The sequence below is a fragment of the Sorex fumeus genome, unplaced genomic scaffold, assembly GCF_029834395.1.
Source record: "Sorex fumeus unplaced genomic scaffold, SorFum_2.1 ptg000207l, whole genome shotgun sequence".
In the NCBI taxonomy this organism is placed as follows: Eukaryota; Metazoa; Chordata; class Mammalia; order Eulipotyphla; family Soricidae; genus Sorex; species Sorex fumeus.
In genome coordinates, this window is record NW_026606264.1 from 248340 (window position 1) to 262268 (window position 13929).

The window sequence follows — 13929 nt, forward strand, 5'->3', positions numbered from 1 at the left end:
TCTCCATCTGGAAATGCCAGTGGGGAGGAGTGCCCGAGGGGAGGGCAGGACCTTTGGCACCTTCTGAGGAGAGTCCCTGCTGGCCAGGTGACAGGGAGCAGAGCGGGAGTCGCTCCCCGGCCCCCGGGGCTCTGGCTGGCCGAGCAGCTGCTGCCATTGGTTGAGTTTGATGCAAAACAGGTGCTGGGCTCAGGGCCCGGCTCTGCCCAGCAACTGCACAAGGAACTCTTGGCTGAGCCAATGCCGGGGGGCGGGATGGAATGAGAACAGGATGGAGAGAAGAACAGAGCGGGGTTCACTCACGGGGACTCTAATTTGAGAGCGCTGCGCCCAGTGATTGAAAGCGTGTGCTGGCTCTGGTTCCTGGAAATGGTCGCTTGGCGTTCTGTTCTCCTCAGCTGGGTCTCGTGCCGAGAAGCAGAGACTCTCCCCAGATACGGGATATTTGGAGACTCTCCCCCAAATAAGGGGACATTCGGGGACTCCCCAATAAGGGGATGCTCAGGGGCTCCAGGGATAAGGGGACACTCAGGGGCTCCCCAAATAATGGGACATTTGGGGACTCCCCAGATAATAAGGGGACACTCAGGGGCTCCCTGGATGAGGGGATGCTCAGCACCGGCTGTTGTGTCCACGGGGCCAGGATGTGCTGCCCAGGTCTCGTCCTGCTGGAGGCCAGGCCCAGGCACCCGTCCAGCCTTGTCACAGGTCACAGTGTTAGATCAGGACTGGCAAGGGCCCAGACGGGGGAGGTGACTCTATGGGCCAGGCATCAGGCAGGGCCCCAGGGGAGGCCGGGAAGGCCGCAGTGAGTGTCCAAGAGCAGAGCTGTGCCTCCCTTTCCCGCCAGCTGCAAGATCCTTGGTTCTGGTTCTGACAGAAACTACCGAGAATTCAGCAGGAAAACAGTGTCCCCCAGGCGTGGGCTGTCAGCTGAGCCTGACCCCGCAGCTGTGGCCGCGGGTCTTGGCACCGGCCCACGGTTCCCAGGCTCTGCAACATTTGCAAGAGTGAAAACACTGACCAATAAAATGCTCAGACTCAGAGTTGGGAAGTAGACGTGCGTTTATTGGAAACGAGGGTCCATCTACACAATGGGATACTATGCTGCTCTTAGGAAAGGTGAAGTCACGAAATTCACGTATAAGTGGATGGACATGGAGAGTATTATGCTGAGTAAAACGAGTCAGAAAGAGAGGGACAGACAGAGAAGGACTGCGCTCATTTGTGGAATATAAAGTAATATAATAGGAGACTGACACCCAAGGACGGTAGACGCAGCCAAGGACAGTAGATGCAAGGGTCAGGAAGTTTGCTCCATGGTTGGAAGCTGCCTCATGAGCTGGGGGAGAAGGTGGTTGGATGGAGAAGGGATCACTGAGTCAGTGGTGGTTGGAGGGATCGCTCGGGACGGGAGATGTGTGCTGAAAGTAGATCAAGGACCAAACGCGATGGCCTCTCGGTATCTGTATTGCAAACCATGAAGCCCAAAGTAGAGAGAGAGTAAGAAGAAAAGTGTCTGCCATGGAGGCAGGGGTGGGGTGGGGTGGGATGGTGGGAGGGATACTGGGGACATTCATGATCACGATCATGGTCATCCTGTTGTTCATTGATTGCCTCGAGCAGGCACCAGTAACGTCTCCTTCTTCCTAGCCCTGAGATTTTAAAAAAAAGCATATTCAATGCTCTTTCAGGGTTAGGAGAATGAAACCCATCATGGTTACTGGTATTTGGCATATTGAGTACAACACAGGAAGTTTGCCAGACTCTGCCGTGAGGGCAGAATACTTTTGGTAGCCTGCCGGGTTCTCCAAAGGAAAAATGAGAAAATAAGATGTCGCGTGGCCACAAATGCGGCCGTGCACTTCCTGGAGCTGGGTTGTATAGTCTCTGCGTCTTGGCCATTGATGGGACCAATCTGGCGCTGGTGGCAGCTGGTGGGTGTGACGCCTACCTACTGGAAGATGGGGGTCTGGGTGGAGAAGGTCCAGTCCCGATCCGAGCAGGCTTGGAGATCTCAGCCCCGGGACCCGCATGCCTGGGTTCCTCTGCCAGTTCCTTCATGCATGAGGCTTGTCCGGACGTGTGGAGAGTGGTCTCAGCATGGCTGTGGCTAGTTCTGGAGGTCTTTGGCTGCTGGGGCTCTGCTTGGGGTGGGGGAGGGAAATTCAACCCGCCCCCCCCCACCAAGGGGCCCCTGTGAGGACAGCCAGGTGTGGGGGCAGGAGACTCTGTGCTGTTCTCTTCCAGGAGCTGGGATTTATAGTCTCTGCGTCTTGGCCGTTGATGGGACCAAACTGGCGCTGGCAGCAGCTGGTGGGTGTGACACCTACCTACTGGAAGATGAAGGATCTGAGTGGCGAAGGCCCAGACCCAATCCAAGCAGGCTTGGAGATCTCTGGGGACATTGGTGATTGAAAATGCAAACTAGTGGAGGGATGGGTGTTCGATGTTGTATGACTGAAACTCAGTCACAAAAGCTTTGTAACTGTGACTCACGGCGATTCAATTAAAAAGAAAAAGAAAACAAAAGTTTATTGGAAGGTAGAAAGGAAAAGGAGTTTCCAAGGGGAGGAGCTGGGTGCAAGAAGGCCTGGCACAGCCGTGCGGGGACCGGGCCACACTGTGAGGGTCTGTATAGCAGAGCTGGGCCTGCGTGTCACAGGACGCAGGTCTGAGAGACAAGGCTTTGCTGCAGGGGCCGTGGAGGTGAGAATCATGCTTTGCCTTTCTTTCAGCTTGACAGGAGCGTTGCAGAGAGCCGGGGATCCAGCACCTTTGCCGGCCGCTGGCCTGCCTGGTGCCCACGATGGCCTCGGGGTGGGCCTGCGCTCGGGACATAACTTTATGATGGTGGCCATTTGGTAGCTTCCTGTTTCTCAGAAAGAGCCCGGGAACTCTCCGGAAGTCAGAAATGTAAGATGAGCCAGCCCAGAATGGGAGCTCCCAGCAGCGGGCGGGGAAACTGAGGCCCCTCCTTCCAGGCCACTGGTATGTGTGGACATGCATGCCTGGACACACCAGTGCACACACACGGTGATACTCCTCATTGAAGCACACATGCACATCTACACACGCACATACAAATGCATGCACACATGCACATACATGCATGTGCACACATGTTGTGCACACAAACACTCATGCACGCCATGAGATGTTCACACCATGAGATGTTCACGCCACGTCCCGACCAGGCTCTCCGCTCCTCACTGCTGGCTGCCGGGGTCAGTCTGGGCCACTCTGGTCGCGTCAGCTGGGGGACGGCCCCGTGCCCAGCTGCACAGGTAGATGCTCCGTCTCCCCAGACGCCCCCTCCTGGGTCCTGCAGCGCCTGGGTCTGCCTCTCCCCCCCACCCCTCCCTGGCAGAGCACGGGCGTCTCTGGCTCAGACGCCGACACACACAGCCGGCCCCGCCCTGAGCTTCACCGGCGCCAAACTCAAACCACAGAGACACTCTCAACCCACCACCTGCCTCTGCAAGGAAGAAAAGTGGCCACGCGAGCGGCCACCCCTACTCTGGGTCACGCCCGGCCAGAGGTGGCATCTGTCACGTAGTCTTGATGACCGAATGCCAGCAAACGCCTGGGCCCGGGGCGGGCAAGCTCTCACCTGTGTGCTTTCTCCCCAGCCTCTGCAGTATTTCTTGTATTTTTGTGGTTTTTTTTGGGGGGGGGGGGGTGTGCAACCAGGCGGTGCTCAGGGATCACTGTTGGCTCTGCGCTAGGAATCACTCCTGCTGGCGTCAGGGATCCAACCCGGGCCGGCCGTGCACAAGGCAAACACCCTCCCCGCTGAACTCTCACTCGACCCCACCCCACCCTAGCCACCCCCCTGACATGCTTGCTCTGGGCCCTCAGCCCAGGCCCTGAGCCTGCTCTGACCACAAGCACCCTTAGAGTGACAGCTGTGGTCCTGAGGTGACCCCTGACCCTGAGCCCAGCCCATTGAGGGTCAGGGCTCATTGCTGGGCCCTGGACTGCCTCCAGGCTGGTCCCCAGAGCCCCCAGTCCAGGGCACCAGGAAGCGCTGAACCCTCTGACACTGCAGGCTGGCCTCCCACCCACCCCGAGAGGGCAGGACGCAGAGGGCAGGAGCGGAGGTGGACGGTCCTAGCCTGGGCAGGGGCCCGCTGCCCTCCCCAGCTGTGTCGGCATAGGGGGCCCAGAGCAGCAGCTTTTCTGAGTCCTGCTGGGATTTGGGGACGCTTCCCCACCTGGGGCTTCTTGGGGGCCCGCCAGCAACGGGCAGGAGCATCACCCCTGGCTGCGGCAGGGAGGCCGGTGCCCCTGCACCTGGGGAGTCCTGGTCCTGAGCAGGCCACAGAGGGGGGACGGAGAGGACACTGGGGTGAGACACTGCAGGTCACAGAAGTCCCCGGGGCTGGCCAGGGCAGAAAGGCCAGTTCCTCATTGCTGTCCCAGCACCGGCGCCCGTGAGTGGACAGAACGGAGAGGACATCTGTCCTCCGTAGGCAGCTGAGTCCTGGGTGGGTCGGCAGGGAACGGCCGCTGCGACCGTCCAGCTCTTCTCTGTGAGCGGGAAGTGACCGCTGGGCCTCGCCGGGCCTGCCCGGGAATCCGGTTCCAGGGATCTGTGTTCTGTGAGGTCACGCTGACTGCGAGCACCACCCCGGTGGACACAGTCCATCCTTCTCGAGAACTGCTGACCCGTCCATAGCGCCAGGCTAGAAGCCCCGAGGCCGGCCAGGAGGGAGGGTTGGACGCGGGCTCAGGGGCAGGACAGGGTTCGGGGAAGGACACAGGGAGCACGTGGGGAAATGTCCAACGCTGCAGCCACGACAGAGGCCAGCGGCGGTCAGCTGAGCGCGTGTGTCCACAGGCTGGGAGGGGAGCGCACCCCCGGCCATGCTGCCCTGGGCCACAGCCACCCACGGGAAGCTCTGGGTGGGAACAGCGGTGGCCCAGGCCAGCACAGGGCTCGTGCCCATCGCAGCACAAAAGCCAGGGAGACAGAAGCACTGAGCAGACGAGTCTCGGCCGGCTCAGGGCCCCAGGACCATCCCTGGGCGGGACAGAGTCAGGCTGGTCCCCGCTCCCATCCCCGAAGGTTGGTATGAGCCCTGGGAAGGCGGCAGCCAATCAGGACGCGACACTTTCAACATACTTTATTAAAAAGTTTCTTTGTGTAAATTTCCTAAAAATTTGAAAATTAAAATTAAACCCCCTCCCCCCCACAAACCCCGGCAGGCACGTGCTCGGAACGGTGTTCCCGGGCCATGAGTGGGACCATCCTCACGACAGCCCACATGGGCCCGGGGCCGGCTGTGGGAGGCCTCGGGACAAGAGCACGAAACCCCCGCCGGGACCCTGGCCAGGGTGGGCGGGCAGCTCTGCTCATGGCCCTGCGGGGCCTCAGCTGGGCCGTGCTGATCAGCGGGAAGAGGAAGGAGGAGCTGGCAGAAGCATCTGGAAGAACGGGGCTGGGGGTTGTTCCGAGCCCCACTCCTGCCTGGCAGAGGCAGAGGAGCTCGGGGGTCTCTCCGGGGGTCCCGTCCACACAGCCCCCGGCGGCGCGAGGGTCCGACGTTCCAGGGGGCAGACGTCCGTGCGGAGCTGGACAACACTAGCTTCCACAGACACGTTTAGCACCAATGGGTGGGTGGGTGGGTGGGGGCGGGGTGGGCCCCGAGTTCGAGCGTCCGGCCGCAGGAGCGGGTGTGCTTCTGCTGACGGTCACTTCCTTCTCCAAGAGGTATGTGTGCCCAGCGGGCAGCCTAGGTCCCCAGCGCAGTGGCCACTCCGGACTTGAGCAGCACTGGGCAGGGGGCAGGGGAGAGAGGAGATGGGGAGGTGCTTACTGAGCAGACAGATGCCGCCTGACCGGGGCCCACACCCAGTCCGGGCCTGGGGGTCCCTCGGGCACCTGAATCCTCCCCAGGCTTGGGTGTGGCTCTGTCCAGCACAGGCCTGACCACCCCCCGCATCTATATACATATTAGTGAGGGGGACTCGGCATTCCCACAGGGAGAAGCCACCGGCCCTGAGCATCATCGGAGGCAAAATACACAAGGTGGGTCGGAGTCGTAGCACAGCAGGGAAGTCCCGGCCGACCCGGGTTCGATCCCCGACATCCCATAGGGTCCCCCGAGCTCCGCCAGGAGTGATTCCTGAGTGCAGAGCCAGGAGGGACCCCGGAGCATCGCTGGGAGTGTGACCCCTCACAAATGCGGCTCTGGAGGAAACGCCGAGGAAGCAGGGAGTGATGCCCATGGCCTGTCTCTGCCCTCCCTCCCCCCCAACTGCATTTCCCACTTTTAAATGACCAGCGACAGGCCCGGTCCTTCCTCTAGTTCCAGAGACCCACACTCGGCAGCAGAGGCCACTCACCTGGGTTGCAGACCTTTTCACATTCTGACTGTGAATTGAATCTGTTCTCGTTCCCGCCGCAGCCTCCGTACCAGAAGCGCGCGCAGCTGTTGGTGTCCACGTCGAAGTACCACTTGAGGATGAACTTCCGGCAGGTGCCTATGTCCTTGGCCAGCCGGCATATGTCTAGGTGGGTCGGGAGAGGACGGAGCTGGGACTGGGAGCGGCCAGCCACGCTGCCCTCTCTCGTGACGTCAGAGAGAAAAAGATGCCTTCTCGAGGGGCGCTGCCTGGACCTCTCCCCCGCAGCCTCGGCCCCTGGGACCCGCGGACAGCCCATCCAGGAAACTCAGCGGCATGGGTGGGAGGGTTTGACTAGCTCAGTCCAGACCCCCGGGCCAGACACCAGTGCTGGAGTCTGGGTGACACGGAAGACATGAATGCCCCCTCTCTGTCTGTCTCTCTCCCTCCCTCTCTTCCTCCCTCCCTTTCTCCCCTCTCCTCCCTCTCTTCCTCTCCTTCTCTCCCTCTCTCCCATTCTCCCTCTCTCCCCCCTCTCCCTTCATCCCTCCCTCCCTCTCTCTCCCCTCTCTATCCTTCTCTCACTCCCTCTCCCTCTCTTTCTCCTTCTCTCTTCCTTTCTCTCCCTCTCCCTCTCTCCCAATCTCCCTCCCTCTGTCTCTCTCTCTCCGTCTCTCTCTCTCTCTCTCTCTCTCTCTCTCTCTCTCTCTCCCCTCCCCCATGATGGCCCGCTTGTCTCTGCAGCTCTTCCAATGCCAAGTCCCCCGGGAAGAAATCAAATTATACAACCGCAAGTGGGACAAAGTTGCGTTCAACGTCATCAGGAAATAGTGGAGAGTGGGCTGGAGGTCAGAAGGACAGGCCGGGGGGTGGGGGGACTCCGAGCACACGTGCACACGTGTGTGTGTGTGTGTACATGTGTGTGCATGTGTGTATATATATGTGTGCATGCACATGACTGAGCGCCTTGTGTCCCACCCAAGGAGCGAGCAAGTCCAAAGTAGCCCTGACCCAGGCTGGGGCCAGAGGGAACTGCCCCTTCCCAGCTGAGGGTATTTCTGACGGAACCCAGGACAGAGGAGAGAGCCCGGCGGAGAAACACGGGCAGCTTCTGCCGACAGAGTTTTCTGGCCAGCTCCAGGCAGTGCTGGGAAAGAGACCTGCTACATCCGCCTTATCTAGAAGTTGGGGAAATGCCAACTTTCCCCTAAGCCCCCCAGTAAAGAATGTTCCGTAGGAGCAACTGTGTGGATGGGACCCGCCCGCCCACACCCTGGTCCTTAATCCCGGTCCCACACATGCCGGGGGTCTCAGCCTCACTTCTGAGCATGAATCCCAGCCCGGGGGCCTCTTCCTCCAGCCCGTGGGTGCACGCCCCCCTCTGTATTCACGCAGATCTGGCAAAGCACCCCCAGTTCTGTCGGGCACTCAAGGGGGGAAACCACGGCATTAAGCCACTAGCACACACACATATACACACACACACATGCGCGCGCGTTCCCAGTGACGTCACGCCAGGCTGGCCCTGGCTTCTCTCCAGCGTGGAGCGCAGCCAAGCGAACGGCCGCTCCACCCGCTCCAAGACCCCTAACCTTCTGGGGGACGGTTTCCCAGAGTCCCTCCACGGATGGCCCAACAACACCCAGCAGGCTGGGGACGGTGCCAGCCGCCGCCGTGTTAGCTGGGAGGCCGAGGGGAGCGAGGTCCCCCAGGGCCCAGCGGGGCCCGCACAGGGGTCCCCAGCCGCTTTCTTGGCCGGCTCCGGGCCCGTTCCCCATCTCGCCCACACTGCGGCTCTTCTGCAGATGCTTCCTCCACGCCGGCCACTGAGGACTCTGGAGGGGAGGGCACTGGCCGGGGCAGCAGTGCCCAGGGCCCCCGTGGGCAGTGCTGGGGTCAAACCCAGCAGGCCGCACCCCAAACCCTCAGCCCCCGCTGTCTCCCGGGCCGTGAAGACCCTCGGTAAGGACTTGGGTGGGTTTGAGCTGCTGAGCAGGGCCCCGAGTCCGGGCCTCAGTGAGAGCGAGCACGGCAAATGCTCCCAAGACGGGAATGAGGAAGCGGAAGGAGACGCCGGGAAAAAAGTGACACGCACGAGAGGAACAGAAGGCGACTCCAGCACTGCCCACCCGCCGCTCAGGCCCTGCAACCCCAGTGTGTGCCCTCGTCGGTGCCCCAGCGGGCAGTGCTTGAGTCCTCTCCAGACAGTGCTCTTGAGGCCACTGTGAGGACTGGCTTTGAAGAAAGGCGGGGGTGGGGGGAGAACACGCCTGGCAGAGGACTAACCCAGCATCCCAGAGGGTTCCCTAAGGTGGAAAGAGAGAGAGAAAGGGAAGGGAGGGAGGGAGGGAGGGAGGAAGGGAGGGAGGGAGAGAGAGAGAGAGAGAGAAAAAGAGAGAGAGAGAGAAAGAGAAAGGGAGAAGGAAGGAAGGGAGGGAGGGAGGGAGGGAGGGAGGAAGAAGAGAGAGTGAGGGGCTGGAGCAATAGCACAGTGGGTAGGGCATTTGCCTTGCACGCAGCCGACCCGGGTTCGATTCCCAGCATCCCGTATGGTCCCCCGAGCACCGCCAGGAGTAACTCCTGAGTGTATGAACCAAGAGTGACCCCTGTGCATTGCCGGGTGTGACCCCAAAAAGCAAAAAAAAAAAAAAAAAAAAAAAAGAAGAGAGAGGGGAGAGGAGAGGGGAAGGGGAATGAGGGGGGGAGGGCAGTCTCATCTGAGAGGCCGTGCAGGGGCGAGGGCACCTGCCTTCCCGCAGCAGACCCCCAGCTCAACCCACACAGCCCGGGGGACCCCCGGGTAGCCCCGGACCCCCGGCCACAGTGAAGGGTGGCTCTGAGACAGACCCCCGGCGGGGGCAGTGCTGGAAGACCCCCCCACAGGACAGTGGCCCGGGCACCTTGCGCCCCCCTGGCCAGTCACCAAGCCCAGGGCAGGGGGGGGGTCACCCAGCCCCGAGGCACAGAATGCCCCCAGGTGGCTCCCACAGGGCCTGGGGGCGAGTGGATGGTGGGGGGCCTGGCGTGGACACGTACCTGCCTCCCGGGACCGGCCAGGTCAGGGCTGACCACGAGACTGATGCTGGAGCTGGAGGCCCGCCCGGCCTGAGGGGCTGCGGCCAGGACGGTCCCTGCAGGGAGGGGGGGGGGGGGAGAGGGCAGGAGCTGCTGCCACTGAGCTGGACCCCACACACACGGACCCCTGAGGGCGACTCAGCCCAGGTTCGGGCAGCCCCCGCCACTGAAGGCCGCCACTGATTCTGTGGGGCCCTCCACCCCTCGCCATCCTGGGGGTCCCGGCACTGACACACCCGCCTCAGTCCCGCCCTCCCAGAGCCAGCCTGGCTGGACGCGATCCCCCCACAGGTCAGGGACTCCAGGGGTCCCGAGGGAAGGAGGGGGGGGCGGGGCCGGAGACACGCCCCCATCTCCTCAGACCCTCCCCTCCCCATCTCCTCAGACTCTCCCTCCCCATTTCCTCAGACCCTCCCTGCCCCCATCTCCTCAGACCCTCCCCTTCTCATCTCCTCAGACCCTCCCCTCTCCCATCTCCTCAGACCCTCCCCATCTCCTCAGACCCTCCCCTCCCCCATTTCCTCAGACTCTCCATCCCTCCTCTCTCAAACCCTCTCCTCCCCTGTCTGCTCAGACCCTCCCCTTCCCCATCTCCTCAGACCCTCCTCTCCCCCATCTCCTCAGACCCTCCCCTTCCCCATCTCCTCAGACCCTCCCCTCCCCCATTTCCTCAAACTCTCCTCCCCCCTCTCCTCAGACCCTCTCCTCCCTGTCTGCTCAGACCCTGCCCCCTCCCCCACCTCCTCAGACCCGACCCTCCCCCCATCTCCTCAGACTCTCCCTCCCCCCTCCTCAGACCCTCCTCTCCCCCATCTCCTCAGACCCTCCTCTCCCCCATCTCCTCAGACCCTCCCCGCCCCCATCTCCTCAGACCCTCCCCGCCCCCATCTCCTCAGACCCGACCCTCCCCCATCTCCTCAGACTCTCCCTCCCCCCCTCCTCAGACCCTCCTCTCCCCCATCTCCTCAGACCCTCCCCTCCCCATCTCCTCAGACCCTCCTCTCCCCCATCTCCTCAGACCCTCCTCTCCCCCATCTCCTCAGACCCTCCCCGCCCCCATCTCCTCAGGACCCTCCCCCGCCCCCATCTCCTCAGACCCGACCCTCCCCCATCTCCTCAGACTCTCCCTCCCCCCCTCCTCAGACCCTCCTCTCCCCACATCTCCTCAGACCCTCCTCTCCCCATCTCCTCAGACCCTCCCCGCCCCCATCTCCTCAGACCCTCCCCCGCCCCATCTCCTCAGACCCGACCCTCCCCCATCTCCTCAGACCCCTCCCCTCCCCATCTCCTCAGACTCTCCTCTCCCCCATTTCCTCAGACTCTCCCTCCCCATCTCCTCAGACCCGACCCTCCCCCATCTCCTCAGACTCTCCCTCCCCCCCTCCTCAGACCCGGACCCTCCCCCATCTCCTCAGACTCTCCCTCCCCCCCTCCTCAGACCCGACCCTCCCCCATCTCCTCAGACCCTCCCCTCCCCATCTCCTCAGACTCTCCTCTCCCCCATTTCCTCAGACTCTCCGTCCCCATCTCCTCAGACCCGACCCTCCCCCATCTCCTCAGACTCTCCTCCCCCCCTCTCAGACCTCCTCTCCCCATCTCCTCAGACCCTCCCCGCCCCCATCTCCTCAGACCCTCCCCGCCCCCATCTCCTCAGACCCTCCCCCTCCCCATCTCTCCTCAGACTCTCCTCTCCCCCATTCCTCAGACTCTCCTCTCCCCCATCTCCTCAGACCCTCCCCTCCCCCATCTCCTCAGACTCTCCCTCCCCCCCATCTCCTCAGACCCTCCTCTCCCCCATCTCCTCAGACCCTCTCTCCCCCATCTCCTCAGACCCTCCCCGCCCCCATCTCCTCAGACCCTCCCCGCCCCCATCTCCTCAGACCCGACCTCCCCCATCTCCTCAGACCCTCCCCTCCCCATCTCCTCAGACTCTCCTCTCCCCCATTTCCTCAGACTCTCCCTCCCCATCTCCTCAGACCCGACCCTCCCCCATCTCCTCAGACTCTCCCCTCCCCGCCCTCCTCAGACCCGACCCTCTCGCCCCATCTCCTCAGACTCTCCTCCCCCCTCCTCAGACCCTCCTCTCCCCCATCTCCTCAGACCCTCCCTCCCCATCTCCTCAGACCCTCCCCTCCCCATCTCCTCAGACCCTCCTCTCCCCCATCTCCTCAGACCCTCCTCTCCCCCATCTCCTCAGACCCTCCCCGCCCCCATCTCCTCAGACCCTCCCCGCCCCCATCTCCTCAGACCCGACCCTCCCCCATCTCCTCAGACCCTCCCCTCCCCATCTCCTCAGACTCTCCTCTCCCCCATTTCCTCAGACTCTCCCTCCCCATCTCCTCAGACCCGACCCTCCCCCATCTCCTCAGACTCTCCTCCCCCCCTCCTCAGACCCTCCTCTCCCCCATCTCCTCAGACCCTCCCCTCCCCATCTCCTCAGCACCCTCCTCTCCCCCATCTCCTCAGACCCTCCTCTCCCCCATCTCCTCAGACCCTCCCCGCCCCCATCTCCTCAGACCCTCCCGCCCCCATCTCCTCAGACCCGACCCTCCCCATCTCCTCAGACCCTCCCCTCCCCATCTCCTCAGACTCTCCTCTCCCCCATTTCCTCAGACTCTCCCTCCCCCATCTCCTCAGACCCGACCCTCCCCCATCTCCTCAGACTCTCCCTCCCCCCCTCCTCAGACCCTCCTCTCCCCCATCTCCTCAGACCCTCCCCTCCCCATCTCCTCAGACCTCCTCTCCCCCATCTCCTCAGACCCTCCACTCCCCATCTCCTCAGACCCTCCTCTCCCCCATCTCCTCAGACCCTCCCTCTCCCCCATCTCCTCAGACCCTCCCGCCCCCATCTCCTCAGACCCTCCCCGCCCCCATCTCCTCAGACCCGACCCTCCCCCATCTCCTCAGACCCTCCCCTCCCCATCTCCTCAGACTCTCCTCTCCCCCATTTCCTCAGACTCTCCCCTCCCCATCTCCTCAGACCCGACCCTCCCCCATCTCCTCAGACTCTCCCTCCCCCCCTCCTCAGACCCTCCTCTCCCCCATCTCCTCAGACCCTCCTCTCCCCCATCTCCTCAGACCCTCCCCGCCCCCATCTCCTCAGACCCTCCCCGCCCCCATCTCCTCAGACCCGACCCTCCCCCATCTCCTCAGACCCTCCCCTCCCCATCTCCTCAGACTCTCCTCTCCCCCATTTCCTCAGACTCTCCCTCCCCATCTCCTCAGACCCGACCCTCCCCCATCTCCTCAGACTCTCCCTCCCCCCCTCCTCAGACCCGACCCTCCCCCATCTCCTCAGACTCTCCCTCCCCCCCTCCTCAGACCCGACCCTCCCCCATCTCCTCAGACCCTCCCCTCCCCATCTCCTCAGACTCTCCTCTCCCCCATTTCCTCAGACTCTCCCTCCCCATCTCCTCAGACCCGACCCTCCCCCATCTCCTCAGACTCTCCCTCCCCCCCTCCTCAGACCCTCCTCTCCCCCATCTCCTCAGACCCTCCCCGCCCCCATCTCCTCAGACCCTCCCCGCCCCCATCTCCTCAGACCCTCCCCTCCCCATCTCCTCAGACTCTCCTCTCCCCCATTTCCTCAGACTCTCCCTCCCCATCTCCTCAGACCCGACCCTCCCCCATCTCCTCAGACTCTCCCTCCCCCCCTCCTCAGACCCTCCTCTCCCCCATCTCCTCAGACCCTCCTCTCCCCCATCTCCTCAGACCCTCCCCGCCCCCATCTCCTCAGACCCTCCCCGCCCCCATCTCCTCAGACCCGACCCTCCCCCATCTCCTCAGACCCTCCCCTCCCCATCTCCTCAGACTCTCCTCTCCCCCATTTCCTCAGACTCTCCCTCCCCATCTCCTCAGACCCGACCCCTCCCCCATCTCCTCAGACTCTCCCTCCCCCCCTCCTCAGACCCGACCCTCCCCCATCTCCTCAGACTCTCCCTCCCCCCCTCCTCAGACCCTCCTCTCCCCCATCTCCTCAGACCCTCCCCTCCCCATCTCCTCAGACCCTCCCCTCCCCATCTCCTCAGACCCTCCTCTCCCCCATCTCCTCAGACCCTCCTCTCCCCCATCTCCTCAGACCCTCCCCGCCCCCATCTCCTCAGACCCTCCCCGCCCCCATCTCCTCAGACCCTCCCCTCCCCCATCTCCTCAGACCCTCCCCTCCCCATCTCCTCAGACTCTCCTCTCCCCCATTTCCTCAGACTCTCCCTCCCCATCTCCTCAGACCCGACCCTCCCCCATCTCCTCAGACTCTCCCTCCCCCCCTCCTCAGACCCGACCCTCCCCCATCTCCTCAGACTCTCCCTCCCCCCCTCCTCAGACCCGACCCTCCCCCATCTCCTCAGACCCTCCCCTCCCCATCTCCTCAGACTCTCCTCTCCCCCATTTCCTCAGACTCTCCCTCCCCATCTCCTCAGACCCGACCCTCCCCCATCTCCTCAGACTCTCCCTCCCCCCCTCCTCAGACCCGACCCTCCCCCATCTCCTCAGACTCTCCCTCCC

At 62.9% G+C, this 13929-nt stretch overlaps 1 protein-coding gene across 1 annotated transcript in view; it reads right to left on the reverse strand.

Moving 5' to 3' along the window:
- Positions 1–5672: 5672 nt before the first annotated feature.
- LOC130017627 (collagen alpha-3(VI) chain-like) overlaps positions 5673–13929 on the reverse strand; it is a 57410-nt gene continuing 49153 nt past the window's right edge. The window contains exons 41-42 of the mRNA XM_056108350.1: positions 6352–6516; positions 5673–5779 (exon numbers count right to left, since the gene is read on the reverse strand). Of these exons, the coding sequence (XP_055964325.1) occupies positions 5739–5779; positions 6352–6516 (206 nt within the window). The 3' untranslated portion in view covers positions 5673–5738. The remainder of the gene's footprint in view (positions 5780–6351; positions 6517–13929) is intronic.